Source organism: Scatophagus argus, chromosome 8 (genome assembly GCF_020382885.2).
Source record: "Scatophagus argus isolate fScaArg1 chromosome 8, fScaArg1.pri, whole genome shotgun sequence".
Lineage (NCBI taxonomy): Eukaryota > Metazoa > Chordata > Actinopteri > Scatophagidae > Scatophagus > Scatophagus argus.
The window spans coordinates 4,003,599-4,025,137 of record NC_058500.1 but is presented as its reverse complement, the minus strand read 5'-3'; the positions used below and the strand labels follow the sequence as shown (position 1 = coordinate 4,025,137).

General features: G+C 42.5%; 2 protein-coding genes across 6 annotated transcripts in view; both read left to right on the top strand.

The window, feature by feature from the left end:
- acap3a (ArfGAP with coiled-coil, ankyrin repeat and PH domains 3a) overlaps positions 1–5,392 on the top strand; it is a 52,819-nt gene extending 47,427 nt beyond the window's left edge. For 2 of the 3 annotated variants that reach the window (XM_046396737.1, XM_046396736.1), the window contains exon 25: positions 4,514–5,392. In XM_046396737.1, the coding sequence (XP_046252693.1) occupies positions 4,514–4,620 (107 nt within the window). In that variant the 3' untranslated portion in view covers positions 4,621–5,392. Of the gene's footprint in view, positions 1–2,632; positions 3,069–4,513 lie in introns of those variants that run through there. The other variant, XM_046396738.1, reaches the window with a different exon arrangement.
- Positions 5,393–6,539: 1,147 nt separating this feature from the next.
- On the top strand, positions 6,540–21,494 carry hipk1a (homeodomain interacting protein kinase 1a). Of its 3 annotated transcripts, XM_046396497.1 has the most exons (17): positions 6,540–6,942; positions 8,512–9,245; positions 10,250–10,623; positions 10,726–10,849; positions 12,375–12,494; positions 12,589–12,675; positions 12,868–13,049; positions 13,185–13,335; positions 13,636–13,840; positions 14,535–14,653; positions 15,251–15,388; positions 16,363–16,514; positions 16,673–16,825; positions 17,654–17,821; positions 18,654–18,847; positions 19,012–19,142; positions 19,250–21,494. In XM_046396497.1, the coding sequence occupies exons 1-17, from the start codon at positions 6,903–6,905 to the stop codon at positions 19,682–19,684; spliced, it is 3,507 nt and encodes a 1,168-aa protein (XP_046252453.1). In that variant the 5' UTR covers positions 6,540–6,902; the 3' UTR covers positions 19,685–21,494. The 3 variants fall into 3 exon arrangements, with proteins under 3 accessions (XP_046252453.1, XP_046252455.1, XP_046252454.1); XM_046396499.1 differs by lacking the exon at positions 15,251–15,388 and having other exon boundaries at positions 6,541–6,942; positions 16,366–16,514; XM_046396498.1 differs by lacking the exon at positions 15,251–15,388 and having other exon boundaries at positions 6,541–6,942.
- Positions 21,495–21,539: the final 45 nt, after the last annotated feature.

The window sequence follows — 21,539 nt, the reverse complement described above, 5'->3', positions numbered from 1 at the left end:
TTAACTTCTCCTCTCCATCAGATTTAAAGGAATAATTTGTCTCCTGACTTTAGACCACAGCAATTCAGCTCCTCACTCAGGATCACACAGAACTCGGTAATAACCTCCTTTAAATGATGTCAGATTTGACTGAAGGGTTTCGCCTGACGGTCAGCGAAGCACCAGGTGCTCACCAGTCCAATCACAGCACAGTTGAGAAATCACTGCCAGGGAATGGTTAGCCACTTCTTTTGAAAGATTATCCAGCAGCTCTGTTGTCAATCAACAGTCTTCATCACTGATAGTCATCTGCAGTGCATTCGGGAACAACTTTGACCTTCATCTGGAGGTTTTAGAAGGTGCTCTGAACCAAAGACCTGATTTGCTCCAACAAATTTCATCATGTGACCAACTTGTTATTGTAGCGCTCGGTGGGAGGAGCTCTTTCGGGCGCCAGTGCTTCCTGAAGTAAAACTAATTAATGGGAAGAATTAATTTTTCCCATAGACTGTGTCACATGACTCACAGCAGGAGCTCTTCTACAGCTTGGATTTCTGTGAGACTCCTTGTTCCCATCATTGCTAAAGATTGAAAGCCTTGATAAATAGTTGAGGGTACAAGCCTGTGACTAAAAACTTAAGTACGATTCCCAAGGTGCATTTCAGCACCAAACATCCAACACATGACCGTTACGTGTGCCACTAAAGTTGGCAGGAGCTAAAGATTATCCTGTTGAGAAAACGGTTTTTCATTTGCGCGTCACCTTTAGACGCATTCAGCTACTCTGGCGCCATATTTAGTTCCCAACTGCAGCAATGAAGTGATTTGAATTCACGGCTAAGCGTCATGTCGTATTCAGAGCCTTCTGCCATAACAAAAGGACAGACACAAACAAGAGCAGGAGCACTTAAAACTGACTTTTATGCTTTTTATGTGAAGTAACACTGAGGATACACAGTTGAAATGGGAATTCAGAGTGAGGGAGAAACTCTTCCGTGGCTCCTTGTTCTTCAAAACAAAGTATTTGTAGCACAGATGCCAAACTGTCTTGTTCAGGGGGGCGCAGATCTTTCACCAAACAATCTGAGCGTTTTTGATAAGCTGAGGATGTGGCGTCCATGCACACGTGATAAAATCACAGTGGAGCTCTTGTCTGTGACTAAATGATCACAGAGGAACAATCGGTTCTCCGTATTGATCGAGAGATTGATCAGGCAAAGCTTTTATGTTTAATCAAAAGCGAAATTATGCACTTTTTCTTACCAACAGTGGTTTGAATTTTGTTGTCACTCTTAAATTGTTGTTCTTTCTTTTTCAGAATAGGTTCAAATACGTTTGTTTTTATTTATGATGAAACCTCCAGAGCAATAGTGCAATGATCATTTCAGTACAGATAATCTGTATTTTTTGTATTAAGTTCAACAGCAATGCAGATGGTATTTTTTTAAGGTGGATATATTTTGTTAGATTTTATTTTGCAGACCATACAGACACACACACACACACACACACACACACACACACACACACACAGTGCCAGTATTATATTCTCTTTATGAGAAAAGGAGCCAACACTCCACATCGCTTGGATTAATTCTGCAGTACAAACCGCAGTGGAAGGTGGACATTTTTGATACATCACACTGAGCTGACATGTATTACTGTATATACAGTATCTGTATGTTAAAATGTTTGTTTATGGTAATGCAATGTATCCTGACTAGGCCTGTGTTAGACTTGTTCTTTGGTTGTAGTGCATGGGTGGCTGTTGCCCAGGTCTTCCTAACTCCTGTTGCTTTTGTTTACTTCTGTGCCCGGTGTATGTGAATATTTTAGTATCGTTGAATAACCTTAATGTCCATATTATATGCTTCCAAATTAAGACAACCGTGCATGGAAGAAATGGATGCAAACCAGACTGAACACCCCTTTCTCACTCTTCCACTGGCTGGATGATGTTAGTGCAAAAAGCTTTTTGACAATGAGCGTGGCAGATTTAACGATCTCATTTATGCCCTAAAAACGATGTTAGGTCCGACGACTACTTTTTGTTTGACGCCTTGGTAGCTCACGGTAAACAGCAGTGATCCAGACAGCGTTGGACACGACCGTTGGTTAAAGCAATGAGCAGCTTTTTATGAGATTGACTTTATGTGAGGCTAAATTAGCCTCAAGAAAAAAGCAAACCTTCCCAAAGATGCTGGTGTTGGTCTGTGACAGATGCTGTGGACTGCTGGGGGTTTAGGTCAAACCAAAGACTTTTTTCAGAGAGATTTTACTACCTTCTTTCTCATGATAGGCCATGAATCTAAAGGGAGTTTTTAAGGATTATAAGGGAATGTGTGAAAATTATTTTGGGTAAGTGGTTCAACCTTTTGTTTGTCTCTGTAAAAACACAAAAGCCTGCTGCTCAGGGCTGTTGATTAAAAACCCTCCCTGAACGTTTCTCAACTCAACAATGATTTCCCGGAAAGATTTTCATACACTCCCTAACCTGAGCCTGCCAAGTCTGAGCCCTTTAGCTTTGAAATGTTTTTAAAAAGAAACGAAAGAAAGAGCAGGTCACTCGTGTTTTTCTTCTCTTGTTGCTTGTCGGCGATTGATTCAAAGCACTTTGAGAGCACTAAATCCAGCCTTTTCTTATTTTGTGCAGTACTTATTGTGGAGGCTGTGGGAGCTACGCACCAACTTTACAAAAGTTGACAGGAAGTGGATTTTAGCAGATGAATGATGTCATTTATAACAATGATTTGTATCGAGTCGTTGAAGGATTACGTGTCGTACAGTAAAACGTCTGCAGTGTGTCAACAAGTTGACTGTTGTGTATATAAACTAAAAACTATTAACACTTTAATTGCTTGCTTCTAACATGAACTTTTTTAACTTTTAACAGTTATTTTCCTGTTTCTGACTGTTACCTGTGTAAAAAAAAAAAAAAAAAGTTAATATACAGTACATGAATATTCCCACTGATGCACCTGCTGCCCATGTTTGGTTTCGACGATGTTTTTTCTTTTTGTTCACTAACTCCTCCCAGTTGTCTTCTAAAACAGTACTGACAATAAATGGAAGATGTGGCTAAAAGCTAACCTCTCCCTTTGCTTTCTTGCTTCCTTTCAAAGTCTTCTTTGACTTGCTTTGGCGACCTTTTATGACACCTAACGGCACTAACAAACCTCTAACTTCATGCACTGCTGGTGCTGGTGTAAAATGTCTCTGATTTTCACGGCATGACAACATTTTTATTGTGTGTTGCTGCAGTGTGAATGAATATGCATGGAGAACTCATGTTTCAAATGTATTTTTTCCACTGAGGCTGAAGAATTACAACATTGTTATGTTAAACTTGGCTTCATCACCCCCAACTTTGCGTTTATAATCAGTATAGAGACATTAGTGAATGGTTTATAACACACTATAATGTAGTTGTTCTATAGTAAGTATAATAAGTAAGTATAAACAGCAATCATATTTAATCATATCTGATCAAACATTTGGCGTGTTGTAAGCATTTCTTTTTTTTTTTACTTTTTATGCACATGAACAAATCATTCACAGACTGGTTTAAAACTTGCAGCACCTGAAGGTTTGTTCTCGATCTAAGAACACGTTTATTTTAGTCACTTTTAAGCAAAAATGTCATTTGCTGGTTCCAGTTTCTTGATTGTATAGATTTTATGTGTTTCTTTGTCATATGTGATAGTAAACTGCACATTTTGAGGTTTTGGAAAAGTAAAAAGAAGTAGTAAAAAATTTTCTAGATTTTGTAGCCAAACCGATTTGATTGAGAAAATCAAAGCAATAATAGAAAATTTTAAGAAAGTATTTAAAAGTACAGTATTTTGTTTCTGACACAGAGCCGAGTAGAAGTAAAATAAAAAGTACCTCGCAATTTACTAAATGCACTTCCCACCTCTGTATGCCTGTTACAGATGACTCATTATGAGTCATTATGGTTCAGTCCTACTAAAAATTTTCCCTCATTTCTGCTGACACTATAATGTGTTATAAACCGTGTTATAAACCGTGTTACTGGGTTAATAAGAAGACGTAGCCACTCTAAGTCTTGCACTCAGTGACCTCTCAGCCTTCTTCTCTTTCTCACACTCACACACGCACAAACAGGGAAAGGCAGGAATGTTCATTCCCCTTTTTAATTAGCCAAGCCTGGAAGCTCTCATGGGACACAAAAGAGTTCAACTGCTTTTGTCATGGCGGTAGACTCAGTGGTTGCCATGGCCACCGGAAAAGTAAAGGCTCAGAATTTGGGGAGTTGAAAGACAGGAGCTTCACGGTGCCTCCGCCTGTTTTTGCTCCTCCATTCAGGAGGCTTTTTCTTCTTCTTCTTCTTCTTAGAGCTCCTCCGCTTTCTGTTTTCCTCAGTGCTCGTGTTCAGAAATTCCATATAAAAGATGTTTTGACCACTCTAGACTTTTCTCTCCGTGGCAAATCAGGTCGCGGTGCACAAAGTGGCATCATTTTCATCGTCTTTTTTTGTTTTGTTTTGTTTTGTTTGTTTGTTTCACTTCATCAGGAGACGCCACGTACCTCGACATCTTCCGGGAATTTTCCCACATGGCATCCCACAACCCAGAGAAGCTGAAACGAAGGAGTGTGCACTTCCGACACTCCTTCAGGTAGTCCGCCAAGAAGCATCTGGAGAGGAACAGAATGAAATACTTGAAAAGTGCAGCAGCCACTTTCCATATATAGTCACAATCTGAGGTTTCAACATCACGAGTGATGATCGTGATAAACTACCAGCCTGTTTTATTCCTTAGAGAAATGTACAAAGTCTCTTTTCAAAGTGGATCAAAGTGAAGAGATCACAGCCTCTTTGTGATGCTGTTGTTCATTATCTTTCAGTGTTTTATAATAGCTGCCTTGTATCTGCGAGTCTTGTGCTGTTTGAAATGAGGAATGGCTGGCCTCTTCCTCTTGAATGCATAAATAAATATAGTATTGCTTTTGTACGGTGTTAGATGAAACTTCCCCCCAAGCACTTGTTTTGTTCATGTTCTTTGTTCAATTCAATCAATTTGAATCATTATTATCATTAATCGAATCTGATTTATTGAAGGACTTTCGTCAATACTTTACATATTTTTCTGTGTTTGTCATGCATGCCTTTACTCTGATTATAGTTCAAACTTGAATCCAGCTATGTGTCATATAGTTACCTTCAAGTCGCAGTGTTACTTGTTACTTCTCTTGATGAGCAGTTGTTTTTTTTTTGTTTGTTTAGTTTTTTTGCATGGACTATGCTGGTGTAGTCTTTGCAGTATTTGTACCACTACGAAATGCAGTGCTTATGTTACTGTGCACATGCTGTGGAAGCAAAAATGCTAATATATCAGAGAGAACAGGAATACCGCTGAAAGATGGATGGAAATAAACTTTGCCTGTGTTTACACATGTGCAGTAAGAGTTTTGTGTTAACCTGTCAGCTGACCTACATCACATCATCATCACTGTGTAGCTAACGCTACAGCGCCCCCTTGTGATGAAATGCAACACCGGTGAGTCAAAAAGTACAAGTGCTCAAGTGCTGTGCTTAAGTATATTTTTGAGATATTTGTACTGTACTTGTGTATTTCCAATTTATGCTACTTCATACTTAACTACAGCTCAGAGGGACCCTCATCTCCAGTGGCTACAGCAGTAAAAAGCTGCTTATACATTAATGCGTTAGTATTAATAATCTTATAAAGTCACAAAGGAATATATCCTATAAGGAGAGGGAGGAAGAAGTACTCAGATCCTTTAGCCTACATAAAAGTACTCCAATGTTAAAGTTTATCCATTGTCCTGCATGCAAAGTCTTATTTAAGTAAAACTAAGATTTTAAAGTCAGTTAAAACGTTAAACTACTTGCCAGGCCACTGTGACTGATGTGGATTATTATTATTTTGCATGACATCATATGTTGCATGTGCACATGTAGCATTTTACTGTTTGTTTGTTGTTGGGCAGGTCTACTTCTTTGACCATGAAACGGTTATTTAAATGAAACCACCTGAGAAGTTTGGAGGGTCAGTGTCTCCTGGTTTTTTTTTAATGAGGTGTCAAAAGTGTTGGGAATCACTGGCTTAATCTGTATCATCGTCCTTTACATAAATGAAAAATCATAGGTAGAATCTTAATATGAACTAAGTAACTAATTATGCACCTGGCAAATAAACTCATTCTGTATGCTGTATATCAATATTCAAAGACAGGCACACAAAAACTAGATATAACGTGCCAATTAATGAACTTTGAAGGTGCTTGACTGTTGGCTGCTAGCAGACTGTTATGAGGGCTATTGATGTTCTCAACTAATCTCTTGGGAGAAAAACGAATAATCACATTCCCCAAAACGTCCAAACAATTCTTTCAAATGTGTGAAATGTTTTTAAAAAAACATGGATGATGATTATGATCCATATTAATGTATATGCATTCAGAAGTCCCTTTTGGTGTACTGGTCAGGTGTGCCAATACTTTTGTCTTTATAGTGTCGATGGAAACGGTGTTCTCGTGTTTAGGTAATGAGTAAATCTCTAAGAATCATAGACGATCTTTGGTTTCAGTGCTGCAGCCAGCAGACCGCGCAGGTGACGTCCGTCACGTCTCTCCGTAAGGACGGCAGGGTAGGAAGTACGGCGAGCAGACAGTCCGTTGTGATGGACCTCTGTCTGGGCTCAGACGGTGCAGTCTGGCACTTCCAGTGACATTATGCACATTTTGCTCGCTTGACACGCGATGCGACTGCCGTATTCGAGTCAGATATGACTCGGATGCTGGTAGCTAGCTAGCTGGCCGTTAGCTTAGCGCTCCTCCTTCCTGCTACAGTCAGAGAGCCCCGGCAGGCAGCTAGCAGCTCAGCTGATCAGCTGCTGCACCACACGGAGTCCGGCGAGAAGATGAAGATGAGGCCTTAAATGTCAGATCGGCGACGGTGCGTTCAGTCCTCAAATACAGGTATTGTCATTCATGGACAGGTGAAGCTTGTGGACTGTCAGACAGCAGTTACCTTTATTGCAGTGGCGTACACAGACACTTGAATGGGCAGGGGCCAAAACCCCAAACCCTGACTCTTGTGTGTGATGTAGGTGGGGCACAGCAGGTAGACACTTAACGGGAGCTTACACATAGTTGACTGTCGTAATTTTATTGTGTTTTTTCACTTAGGGGCTAAGTCTGGGCATCTTTATTGTCTTATCTTTAGTCTGGAGCTGAAACAATAAAGCTGGATGATTGACGAGTTGGTAGAAAGAAAATCAATCAACTTTCAATCAACTTTATTGGCAGTATATATATTTTTACATACACACACTGAATTCGTCTTCTGCATTTGACCCATCCTTAGTTGAACACACACATGCAACACCCGGCAAATTACATGCAGTGAAACACACACAGGAGCAGTGGGCAGCATCAAGCGCCCGGGGAGCATATTGGGGGGTTAAGTGCCTTGCTCAAGGGCACATCAGCCGGCTAATGAAAGAGGGGGAGCATTTTTCGCATTAATCTCTCCACCACACCCAAATCGAAGCGGCTTGTGATCGAACCGGTGATCCTCCGATCACAAGCCGCTTCTCCAACCTCTAGGCCACGGCTGCCAGCAACTGTTTTAACAGTCAGTCATTTAGGCATTTTTGTTCAAGTGAAAGGCTCTGCGTCCACTGTCTGGCTTCAGCTTCTCCAAAGTGTTGGTTTTCTGCTTTTCTCTGTTTAATGTGATTGTAAACTGAATATCTTTGGCCTTTGGACTGTTGGTCGGACAGATTAAGCAATAAGAAGGTGACTCTGGAGGGTACAGACATCAGAAAGTACTGAGAGGCGGATTAACTCAGAGTTGGTTTTGGTCTTTCAACATGATTTAAAACAAAAATACAGAATACAGCCAACTTTATCTTTCATTGTTGTTTATGACTTAAGGGCTTCTTCAGTCATATGAGTGTTTACAGCCTGAGAGTCCAAACAGTCCAAAACCTAAAAATATTCAAAGATTTTTCTTTAATGTCAGGTAGGAAAAGCAGCTAATTCTCACATTTAATGTGCAACCTTAAAAATAGCAGTTTTGCTTCAAAAATGAACTAAAGTAATCAAAATGGTTGCTGATTTTCTTGCTGTTGATCAACTCACTACGCATTTTATATGTTTTACTCACTCACCTTACATTCTACTGGCACCTTACACTCTACCTCTACTTTATTTTGCACTACATTACACTGTTTACTGTTGTATATATACTTTTAATATTGCCTTGTATATACATTTTATATGTGCCATTTTCTTATTTTGCTATTTTTAACATTTTGTTTAGCTTGTTGTGTGTATTGCTGTTGCTGCACTGCAATTTCCCAGCCTGGGATCAATAAAGTATATCTATCTATCTATCTAATTCATTGACTAATTGTTGCAGGTTGTTTTGCCATTTCTTATCTTGTCTGCATTGTTATCAGTGAATGATAAATGATTAATTCTCCCTGTGGAGTTTTGGACGTCCTGTTCACGTTTGCTGCTCATCTTTAATCTCATCCGCAGACATGGCGTCGCAGCTCCAGGTGTTCTCCTCTCCCTCTGTCTCCTCCAGTGCCTACTCTCGTTCAAAGAGGCTCAAAGTGGAGAACCCTGCCTGGGACGTGTCCAACCAGCTGGGAGATAATGGTTACTATCAGCAGAGCCCCACACAGGGAGCTGCACCCTCCACCTCTGGCTCCAACTTCAACCCAGTGTACAGCTCCAACCAGGCGCACCCGCCGACAGCCGGCTCCCGGGAGCAGACAGTGGTGCGGGCAGCAGACAGCACAGGTAGCCTTCGCGGACCTCCCTCCTCCTCGTCCTCGTCCTCCTCCTCCAGCCGTCGCGTCAAGGATGCCGAGTCCTCCTCTCAGCCGTGCGACCTCTACCACAAGCAGTACAGCTTGAAGCGAAAGAGCGAGGAGGTGGACAGCAGCGACAGCGTCCAGATACTGGAAGAGCTCTCGGCCCCCGTGGTCTCAAACCGCATCGGTGGTGGTGGGGGAACCACCACAGCTCAGTCCATAGCACATTCCACTTCTACCACGAAGAGCAGCAACTCCCACAGCGAGGGCGACTACCAGCTGGTCCAGCACGAGATTCTGTGCTCGATGTCCAACAGCTACGAGGTGCTCGAGTTCCTGGGTCGCGGCACCTTTGGCCAGGTGGCAAAATGCTGGAAGCGGGGCACAAATGAGATAGTGGCGATTAAAATCTTAAAGAATCATCCCTCCTATGCTCGGCAAGGTCAGATTGAAGTGAGTATGTCATGTTGAAATGGATTTTTAAAAAATCCACAGTGGATAAACTGAAAGCTCTTCTCATTTTTTAGATTCACAGATAAACCTGCACCCCAGGTTTCCTAGTGAAGGGGTATTTTAATAACCTCATTATTACCAAGTTTGGAATTTTGGAATTATAGTTACGGACTTGGTTTTGTGAGGATTACAATACCGCGGCAGTATAAGACCATAATTGAATTTGAGTTTAATGACACTGGACATTGATCACCGATGGTCTTGGCTGATTTCAGGTGTCCGTATTTTTTTAACTGTATTTTTTGTTGGCGTCCCCAAAAGCATTAAGGGAAGTTCCCTGTAGTCCAATTTTTTTTAAGAGACTTTTTTGTTTTTTTTCGTCGCTCATTACATATTTTATTTGATAACCACAGTAGGCAGTAAACAAAAAAAGGCTCAGAATGACCTAACATCTTGGTTCTTGGGCGCTGTCGTCTATGCATTCATATCTACCTTGTATTGCAAACCTGTGGACAAACAGGCTCTAAAACAGGCATGTCAAACTGGTCCACAGGAGGGCCGGTGTGGCTGCAGGTTTTCTTTCCAACCAAGTAGCAGCACACCAGACTTGACTCATTTAATCAACTGATCAATGTCTTCAGACAGTTGATTGGTCAAACGGTGTGCTCTTGGTTAGTTGGCACAAAAACCTGCAGCCACACTGGCCCTCCTGTGGACCGGTTTGACATATGTGCTCTAAAAGCTCTATCTAAAAAATATTTTATTTAAATTGCGTACAAATTTTGCATAAAATCTGGTGCTTTTTTTCCAGTTTCATACAACATAAATGACAACAACAACATGATAGTTGATGCCATTTCCAAACAGCCCACCTTCTCTTCTTATGACTGTTTAGTCGCTCTGCTAAAAGCCTGTAAAAGAAGTTAAAATTGAATACAATTAAAAAAAAACACACATGCACACACACACGCACAATTATATCTTCCTCTCCCTCCTCCCTGCAGGTTAGCATCCTTAGCAGGCTGAGCACAGAAAATGCCGATGAGTTCAACTTTGTCCGCTCGTACGAGTGTTTCCAGCACAAGAACCACACGTGCCTTGTGTTTGAGATGCTGGAGCAGAACCTTTATGACTTCCTGAAGCACAGCAAGTTCAGCCCTCTGCTGCTCAAGTGCATACGACCCATTCTGCAGCAGGTCGCCACGGCACTGATGAAGCTGAAAAGCCTGGGGCTGATCCACGCCGACCTGAAGCCTGAAAACATCATGCTGGTGGACCCTTTGAGGCAGCCGTACAGAGTGAAAGTCATTGATTTTGGCTCGGCCAGCCATGTGTCCAAAGCGGTTTGCTCCACTTACCTGCAGTCACGATACTACAGGTGAGTTTGCTAGCCTGGACTGTCCACAAAGAGCTTTGAATGATCATTCCATGATGTTTATATCATGTAAATTACCTGCCGTCGTCTTTGATGTGCTTGCAGAGCTCCAGAGATCATTCTGGGCCTTCCTTTCTGTGAAGCGATCGACATGTGGTCTTTGGGCTGTGTCATTGCTGAGCTCTTCCTGGGGTGGCCTCTTTATCCCGGTGCCTCGGAGTATGATCAGGTCAGCTGCAGCACGCTCATACATTTACATTTACTTTCTTTATTAATAGGAAATGATAACAAATCATTATCAATTTTTTTTTTTTTTCAAACATTTCACGCATTTGAAAGAATTGTTTGGACATTTTGGGGAATGTGATTATTCGCTTTCCTCCCAAGAGATTAGGTGAGAACATCAGTAGCCCTCATAACTGTCTGTTGGCTTGACTTAGCACCTTCAAAGTTCATTAACTGGCACGTTATATCTGGCTTGTTTGATATGTACATAAACTCAAGTGTGAAAAGTCAACCATGGGAGGTTATGTTAGGGCGTGTGTGTCTTTGAATATTGACATATCACACAGCGTACAGAATGAGTACATACCCAGTGGCCTGCCATGTCTGAGCTTATATGAGGACTATAAGGAATATGAGGACACAACAGTGGAGTACAAAGTACAAGCTCTGACAGAGGGACGGAGGGACAGAGGATCCATAAGAGGATACAACAGAAACACACTACACACACACATGTGCATATGTACATTAATGATAATTATTAAGTCTTCATTATCAGGATGCATAATGAAAGGTCTTTTTTCTGTTTGTTTGTTATTTTTAATAGTTTATAAATGTTTCTGTAAATCAAAATTCATATGAGAATGATAAATTCTATAAATTTTTTTGGGCTGTCCTTTGATGTTATACAAAGTATACACTGTGTAGACAAAAGTATTAGGACGCCTGACAATTACACCAGCACCACATTTTAAACAAGGCTTTCCACAACATGTTGGAGTGTTTCTGTGGGAATTTGTGCCCATTCATGCAGTAGAGCATTTGTGAGGTCACACACTGATGTTGGACCAAAAGGCCTGGCTCACAATCTCCGTTCCAGTTCATCCCAAAGGTGTTGGATGGGGTTGAGGTCAGGGCTCTGTGTGGGCCAGTCAAGTTCTTCCACACCAAACTCATCCAACCATGTCTTTATGGAGCTTTGCTTTGTGCACTGGGGCACAGTCATGCTGGAATAGAAAAGGGCCTTCAACAAACTGTTGGCACAAAGTTGGAAGCATAGCATTGTCCAAAATGTCTTGGTGTGCTGAAGCATTAAGATTTCCCTTCACTGGAAGTCAGGGGCTGAGCCCAAACCCTGAGAAACAGCTCCATAAAGAGGAGTGTCTGGAAACCTTTCTGTTTGTTTAGTGCTGCTGTTAGTTGATCAAAAGAAAATTAGTTGCCAACTGCTTCTTTTCTTTGTCATTTGTGAGCAAATGATAGTAAATCTAGTTGGATTTTGGACTGAATTGGTCATTAGAGAAAATATCTTTCAAACCTGTCTGTAACTTTTGGGGTTCCTTTTTAATTTAAAAATCTCAAAACAATTTTGGGGATGTGTGACAGCTTAATCAGATCGTTTGCACAGTAATTTTGCATCTTTTTCCACGAAGCCCTCTGGTGGCAGTAGCTGTTTAAAACGACAGTATGAAGGCATGAGCTTCACATCTCTCTCAGGCTGGTAACCGACTTTTTTTTCTCCTCATCAGATCCGTTACATTTCCCAGACCCAGGGCCTCCCTGCGGAGTACCTTCTGAGTGCAGGAACCAAAACCAGCCGCTTTTTCAACAGAGGCCCGGACTCGAGCTACCCCCTCTGGAGACTCAAAGTGAGCGAAAATACACAAAATGTCTGAGAGACTCTGTCATATGGGAATGCACAGCACATATAGTGAGGTCTTACTGCGGCCATCTTTTCTGCAGACACCTGCAGAGCACGAGGCAGAGATGGGCATCAAGTCAAAGGAGGCAAGAAAATACATCTTCAACTGTCTGGATGACATGATGCAGGTGAGGAAGGAGCTGCTTAAATCCAGTTAAGCTCCTGTGGTTGACAGGAATACTGTGGCTGGGACTGGTTGTTTTAACTCCCACCCCTCCCTCCAGCTGTATGCACAGCACTTTTACTGTTAACAGAGCTTTGAGGTAACGCTGGGTGCACTGGGCCCCTCTCACCCACACCACCTCCCTGTTCTTCTGCAGGTGAACATGACGAACCTGGAGGGCACTGACATCTTGGCAGAGAAAGCAGACAGGCGGGAGTTTATAGACCTGCTTAAGAAGATGCTTACGCTAGACGCAGACAAACGCATCACACCCATGAAGACCCTGAACCACCCCTTTGTTACCATGACACATCTGCTGCACTTCCCTCACAGCTCACAGTAAGTCAGCACAGTGAGGACTGTGCCAGTGCTCAGATGTACACATTTTTCAATGACTGTGGTGGCGTTAGCGTTTATTTTCCAGGATTCCATCTGTCCTCCGGACAATTTATTTTTTTCTATTTTATTTTATAGTGTGAAGTCCTGCTTCCAAAATATGGACATATGCAAACGCAGATGCAGCGCTTTTGAGAATGGAAAAAATATGTTTGCCAGCAACAATACACCAAGTGCAGCAACCAACCTCACAGTCACCTTCAGTAGCCAACTAAACCAGCACAATCAGGTGAGAATATTGTCTCTGTCTTCCTCAGGCTCTTATTCGTTCAGTTTTCTCTTATTTCATGTGATGTCAGTTGCTTTGTAAAATTATGACTTTCCCGCTCCCATCTTAAAAACTGTGATGTTTTTCTTAGTCTTAATCTTTCTTGGCAGCTGCTTTTGTCCTGAAGAAGGAGCTCCACGTTTAGGCTGCGAGAACTTTTCAAAATTCAAAATCTTCTTTCTTTCATCTTTCACGGGATGATTTTGTCTGTAAATGAACTTGTACTTGAAAGACTTTTCTGCATGCTGTGCTTGCTTACAGATGGCCTCTACAGGAGGACAGTCCCTGTCCCTCAGCAGTAACGTCCCACTGCTCAACTACCAGCCCGGTCTCTACCAGCAGGCCACCATAAACATCCCTGGTCTGACACAGCAGGGTGTGCCCCTGCAGACCAGGCCCACCCAGCTCTGCACCCAGACCGAGCCCTTCCAGCAAACACTCATAGTTTGCCCCCCCACCATCCAGAGTGAGAATGCAAGATGTTAATGTTGTTTTGCTTCAATGAAAAAACATTTCTTGTCACATTTACTTTGTAAAATAACAATAATTTGACCAACCAGCAGATGCCATTAATTTAAATTTTGTAACCCATAATCCTTAAATTTTGTATATTCCTCATTAGTATTTCTCTTTGTATATATTTGTAATTGATCTGACATAAGATAAGATAATATGATAAGATGAACTTTATTGATCCCGCAGTGGGGAAATTCACTTGTTGTGGCAGCTCACAAGGACAGAAGAGGAGTGCAAAAAGCAAAGAGTGTGCAAAAACAAACAAACAAAAGAATGTAGAGGTAAAATAAATTAACAATTTACAAGGCAAGTAAAAACAGTACACTATAAAGCTATATACAAGTCCTCATAAGGGAAGAAAGAGGACTAGACTAGACCACAGAATTATACACATACACTCAATAGACAAAAGTATTGGCCCACCTCACCATTACACCAACAGGGACTTTAATGACATCTCATTCCAAACACACAGACAGCTTTGCAGCTCTAACAGCTTCCACTCTTCTGTGAAGGCTTTCCACAACATGTTGGAGTGTTTCTGTGGGAATTTGTGCCCATTCATGCAGTAGAGCATTTGTGAGGTCACACACTGATGTTGGACCAAAAGACTCACAATCTCCGCATCCATCTTTTCCCCACAGGTCTTCAAACATCCAGTAAGCCCTCTGGTTATCCAGTCAGGATGGACAATTCAGTACCCTTAGTTCCTCAGAACCAGTCGTCCCAGTCTCTTCACATCCAGCCCAGCATGCTGACCCAGGTAGGCCCCACTGCACCAGTGTTGGCTTTTTACTGAAACAGATTCCAGTGTTGAATCCATTCATTGAATTGATCAGTTTTAGTAGTGGTAGAAGGTAAATAAGTGGATTTATTCAACTTGTGGACTTATGTTTTACTTTATACTTCATTACTTTTCAGAATGAAATTTTGTATTTTTACTCGACTGCATTTATCTGACAGCTGTGGCTACGAGTTATCAGTAAAATAAAAAACATACAGCATACAATACACTGTATAAACTACTAAATGGCAAATAGCATAGTTAAAATTAGCTTAATCTGTCATTAAAACCCGTGACACTGACGGCCAGGAATACATGTTTTGGTTTAAGGGTTTTGTTAACTACTAACATTCACTAGCTTAGAGAATCCATCAGTTTTATCAGCCAGATCCAGAATGGCACCTGCTATTGGGACCCCGACCCCAATGATCTTCTGCATCTGCACATTGGCTTGTGTCCATGTGGTTGGTCAACATGGTCTCAGACTCAGGAGACTATAAGCAAATCTTTTCCGAATGTGTCCTCTTGGCCTCTTTAGATGTCTTAACACCTCCCCTCCCTCACACCTCCTCCCAGGCCTCCCTCGACCCCCTGCTGGTTAGCAGCCTGTTCTCCTCAGTCGCAGGATTACCACGTTTAGACTCGGTCCGGGTGCCAGTCGGCCGCAGGGGTGAAAGCCTCGGTGGCTTACTGGATCAGAATGCCTCCATGCTGGTAAAACACCATCATCACTTTGGTTGAAACCTCTTCCTCCTTCCTCCCAGCACATGCCTGTCGGCGGCGTGCTGCAGGGCGTTGGATGCATGTGCGATTCATCAGTCTGCTCTGTCTGCTTGTGCTTGCAGCTTCAGGTGCCAGAAAACCGTGTAGATTCTCAGCAGAAACTACGTGTATGCACAAAGACAGACATACATGTGTGCATTGGATTTGTAAATATGTACGTACACTCGTTCTCAGTGATTGGTGAAACTGGGTGCATGTGCACAGACCCTGTTTCCACTCCCACAGTTAGCCATAAATGTATGTAGAATCGCCCTTAAACTTCTGTTTGCATACTGACACCCTCTCCTTCACCTGTCAGTGACGAGAGCTGTGACTGTGATGCATTTAAACCACCACGTGTAGAACTTTATGCGTCGTAGTGCCACATTGAGAAAAGGTCCTCTGGATTTGATGCTGTACGACAAAGGTCACAGTTGTCATTGTGGCAGTAACACCAGCATCGGCACCTTATCTCAGACTAACACATTCCTTTCACTTTCAGGTGGGCTGGCTTGTTTCTGGACCTTCTCTCTTTTTCACGACGCACGTCTGAGTGAAATGCGTGAAATGTTTTTTTTTCTTTCTTTCTGCAGCTTTGTTTGGTTTTTGCTGCTTCTTGGGTCACTTTTCCCTTTGAGCAGGATGGTGGCCGTGCGGCTTCATCGCGAATTTTGTTCAGCTGTCTGTGTGTGTGTGTGTGTGTGTGTGAGAGAGAGACACCTGCTGGATGTCTTGGTGTAATACAGAGATGAGAACATTTGTGTTTGTCTGCAAACTGCTTATCATGCCTTTGATTCTCTGAAGAAAATAACTGACTTGTGTTCTTCCATCATTGACACTTTGTTCTCACTGCTGAGAATTAAGGTTTTTGAAGTTTGACTAAATGCATTTTTTATGTGTGTGTGTGTGTGTGTGTGTACATACAGCAGGGCTGGCCAGCGGGCACACAGCAGATCCTCATCCCTTCCACGTGGCAGCAGATGCCGGGCATGGCCATCCATAACCCTGGGCAAGCTGTAGTGCCCGACTCACCCATGGGAGCCCCGGTTTCCGACAGCCAACAAGCTTCTGGCTGGAGGTGAGTTTAGTCTAACACGTCTCCGTGTCTCCCTGCTGCGTTTTAAAAAAGCACAGCTTCAGGACATTCTAATGCTAAGACGTAACTTTGAGTAAATATGCTCAGTCAGTCATATAGAAAAGTTTAAAATAAGTTCAGTTTGCTTTTTCTTTTCACAGGGGTCGTCATGGAAGCCAATACGACGGCATCAGTCAGCAGGACTCCAGTGTCGGCCGTCACGCTGCCTCACAAAGCCACAACTCAGGGGCCGCTCACTCAAGGGCCCAACAGGGCAAGAGGTCGAAGGGCCGACATGCGGAGAGCAGAACCAGGTATCCTCTCGCACGTTAGCGTTGGTGTACACAAGTGTTGCTCGCTCGATCCCTTTCTTCTTCCACGCGTGAGCAAGACAGCAGAGCATTAAACCATTAGTCAGAAAACGGAGGAAAGAAATCCAGTCATTTCAACCCAACAATGAACTGATTTACTAAGAGCCGAAGCCAAAAGCTGATCTAACTTGTTCCTTTGCGCCAAACACACACCAATGAGCTGATGATCAGTGAGGGTTCCTTCATCGCCATGAACACGCTGCACCGTTTATTTTGAGACGGTTCCAAATATGCTGAACTGCTGCAGTTCACTTAATGATTATTAACAGAGATGCAGCGATTTGTCTGTCAATATTTGCCTTGTTCACTGTTAGCCAGTCTGGCAGCAAATAAGATGGCGTTCGTTTATAGCAGCAGCTGATGTTTATCTGTTGTGATCACTTCAGTTTTCACGAGGTGCCGTCTCATGACATCCTGCCTTCAGTTTGTAAGGCTACAGAAAAATTCTCTCAAACGCTTCTCCTTAAGTAGGTACTTTTTTTATTTGTTATTAAACCCTCAAAACTAAGAAGCTGGAATTAGAAAACAGATGAAGCTGAGAATGTTAATAAATTGTGTTTGAAGTCAAACTCTAATGATAAATCAATTATCAAATTAAAACTTAAAACAGTCAATTAACAAATCAAGTGACTGACTGAAAAGCATGTGCCACATAATGAGATGCTGTTTGATCCTTTTACGTAACTTTAGCAGAACGATGCCAGAATGTGCAGTTAGGATTTAATTTGTGTTTGGCGTCAGACGGTGACAGAGCGTCTTTGTCCCCTCCAGGCTTGTGTCTTCGGTGCATTCGACCACCTCTGTGGTCCGTAACCCTTCTTTTGCTGGTGACCAGTCTCAGCCCATCGTCATCTCTGACACACCGAGTCCTGCTGTCAGCATCATCACCATCCACAGCGACTCAGATGATGACGATGACAGGAAGTTCCCTGCCGCCTGGTGAGCGAGTTCATTTCCTGGCTGTAGAATTTGAATTTTCACACTTTCAATAAAACAGGGAGCATTAGTCAAACGATCTATAGCGTGCGGGCTAAAGTGTGTGGTGCCACTAAAAGCAGCCCTTAATGTGGTTACAAAGTAAGGTGAAAGGTGCAAAGAGGTTATATGTGGTCCCTTCATAATTAATTCATAAGTGTGTGTGTGTGGGTGTAATGTGAATTAAACCAGTCGGAGTGCCATCTCCCATCCTATTTTGGTGATGGGCAGGTATGTGGTCCCTGAACTGTGAACGGTCTGCTGCCTCTCAGTCATCTGTCACACCAACAACTCTGCTATTTGACTGCAAATGGGCAATGCTCCGACATTTAACTGAGGAGGAGGAGGAGGAGGAGGAGGAGGAGGAGGAGTGCTGCTGAGCCTACATGTTTAATTAATGATGCATGGATTTGCTGCAGCAGGTCATAAGGATGAACTCTGTGATTAATGGCAGGTGGAATACACTTTGTTTAATGTGAAAACAGTAATAAGCTGCAGTGATCGCCCAGCAGCAGAAACAGTAAGTGTGTCTCCCCAGCAAAAGAGACGCACTGTGAACACAAGGCAAGCAGCTTAACTTCACTCATTATTTTAATCTCCTGACATGGTGACAGCATCAGTCAGGATGTCATGTTAATTCATGTTCTGTGTGCCAATGGGCGCACAAATAATTACGCAACATCAGTGCTGGACACGCAAATAACAAGTGTGTCTGTGGAAAACGTGCCTGAGACAGACTCCTTAGGATTTATTCTGCTGAAATGGTGTTTTGACCCTCTCATATTCTCTCCTGCAGCTCTGGAACAAGCCAGAGGACCAATGTGATCAGCTGTGTGACAGTACATGACTCCCATGACTCTGACTCCTCTACTAGCAGCCCCCTGAGCCCTAAGACCACCTCTCAGCCCACCAAGTCCCTGGCCATCGTCACACCCTCTGTGAAGAGCCTGCCAGGGGAGAGCACAACCCACAAAGCTCCAGCACCTGCAGGTCCTGCAGTCATGAATATCATTATCCTCTAGTCTTTGTTCATATAAATTTTATTTTAAAACCAGATGTGGTCGTATCAAGTGGATCCATTTTAGGTGGACTAAGAACCTGCTCAGCTCTTACTCATAATGCTCACAGTATTCTGTTCTGGTGTTTGCTGGCAGATCAATCTACTAGTGGCTCTGGAAAGTCCAAGAAGGGGTCAAGTCAGCAGTCCAGTAGGCCAGCAGATTCCAACACTGAGCGCCATCAACGGACTGCATCCAACAGATCTCAGCCTCTGAACCTGAGTCAGGTGACAGCTTTCGTATGGAAATACTTCTGTCAGTAGACAGATAGAGCAGCTGCAGGTTTCGGGACTGATGCTCCGTTTGGAAGGCCAACATGTCTCTGTCGTTTCAGGTACAGCAGTCTGTGATGTCATCGTCCCACGACCAACCAGGCAGCAGCGGTTCCCTGAGGCGGCAGCCCACATACCCCCCTCCAGTCTCCTCTCACTCATCCTACAACAACCTCTTCAGTTCAACCCCGAACTTGTACGCCTACCCGGCCTCTGCCGCGCTGGCCTCTGTGTCCCAAGCCGTGGACCAGATGCATGGGGGCTCATCCCGCCACAGCAGGGCGAGTGGTGCTTACTCTTCCTTGGCGTTGCTCCAGAAGAACGGCAGCCTGGCCCTGGGAGGGTCTGCTCCAGGACAGTACAGCAACCACCACCACCACCACCACCAACAGCAGCAGCAGCAGCAGCAGCAGCAGCAGCAGCAGCTGGGAGGGCAGACTTTCCACCACTCAAGCGCAGCTTACCAGCGAAAACTCAACCAGTATCCCTACCTTTAAAGACCGATGGCTGATTGAGACTGAAGCACGAAGACCAAACGGAGACCGAGACCAGAGAGGAGCACAAGCTCATCGCAGGTGACTGTGAACACACTCGTTTTCAACTTGACTTTCCTTTCCAGTCCTGTCCTTATTTCTCTGATCATTTTGGACTAAATAATCACAGAATGTATTTCTGTTTTAATGGCAGTCTAATTTTATTTGAATCTTTCCCAGCTTTGGAGTTTCTTTGTGTTGCGTACAGCCTGTTGACAGCGACACACAGTGCAGTCTGTACCTGAACAGGAACGTAGTTCTTGTTGTGTTGGCCCTTACATGAAACCATATTTAAGAGGTGAAAGTGCTGATGTTCAGCTTTAATTTAGGGGTGTTTGCATCAGATGAAAAGAGGAGGATCTGTAGCCCTTTTTATACATAGTTCCCAACTTCAGGGGACCAAAACATGAAGCTGAAAATTTTATTTACAGACTGCAATTTTGAATTGGTTTTTATTGTGTTAGGCCCCACGTTTTTATTTCACTTTAGAAACGTGTGTTGAAGAGAAACTGGAACTTGCTGCTCTCTTATTATCATAATCATTATTATTATTATCATTTTATTATTATTATTGTTGTCAGAATCCAGTAATTGTTTAAAATGTGCATTTATATTTACATAACCACGTTACTTATTCAGACGGTTTTTTTTATTTGAAACTTGCGTCAGCACGGTGTGACACGTTAGATGAGTGTGTCGTGTGTTTCATTAATAACTGTACTGTGTTTTATCTGTGTTGTGAAAAAACGGAAAACTTAAGCTGTGTGTGCTGTACTGTATAATGGATGTGTTACTGTGTTCTTCAAATGTTTTCCTTTCTGTTTTATTACTGGCCACTGACTTGATTAGGTTAATGTGTTTAGTACGTTGAACGATGCAGTACGTTTGGGCATAGAGTTTAGAGGGGATTGTGATGGTTTATTTTCGTTTTGTTTTTTTTTTTTTACAGTTTTAAGAGTTAATCTTAAGGTTGCATGTGTCTGACATGGAGTAGCATTCAGGAAAAGTTCGCAAACTGCACCTTCGCTGATTTTCAGTGTCGCTCGCAGGATTATTTGTGTTATGTTTGATTTGTACGACAAACACATTAATGATATTGGGATAATGTAAAAGCTCTCGTCTTGTGATGTTTGTGGAGTAAAGCGTGCACATAAAATCTGATTGGGATTCACACTATTGTGTAAAAGTACAAACCATTTAGATTGCAACTGTTAAATTCACAGTAATGCGTGTGAATAAGCAAATCCGACAAAGACGATTTAGAGAATTGATGTTCCGTATGTAACCGCTTTTAAACAAATCATCGGTTTGGTGAAATGATGGTTGTTCTTACAAACCTGCTGTGTTGTGAAGTGCTACATTACATAGAACACACAATGAACCTTAACCTGCATATACAAAATAAAATCAACTTTAAACACGATTTGGGATTCATTAATGACTTAAATTTAAGAATCGCTTTCAGATTAGCAGATTATACATCCATAGCCTGCATCCAACAACTATTTTCATTTTGAACTGATTGACAGTTATATGAGCTGATGTTTTACAAATGATTTACAAACAGTCCAATTTTTTTTTTCCTTAAAAAATAACTTCAGATGAATCGATTAACAAAGCAGCTTCCAGTTAATGTGGGGATTGTCTAAAAGTTGAAGCTGTTAAACGCTGCACAGATTTGTTGAAACGCATTTTGTGTTAGTGCTAATTAGCTAATTCTAGCATGCTAACACAGTAAAAAAAAAAACCTGCTAAACATCAGCATGTTACAGCCTCATGTGATGGCTAGAAGGGCAAATTAATCAATTTTACTTCTTAA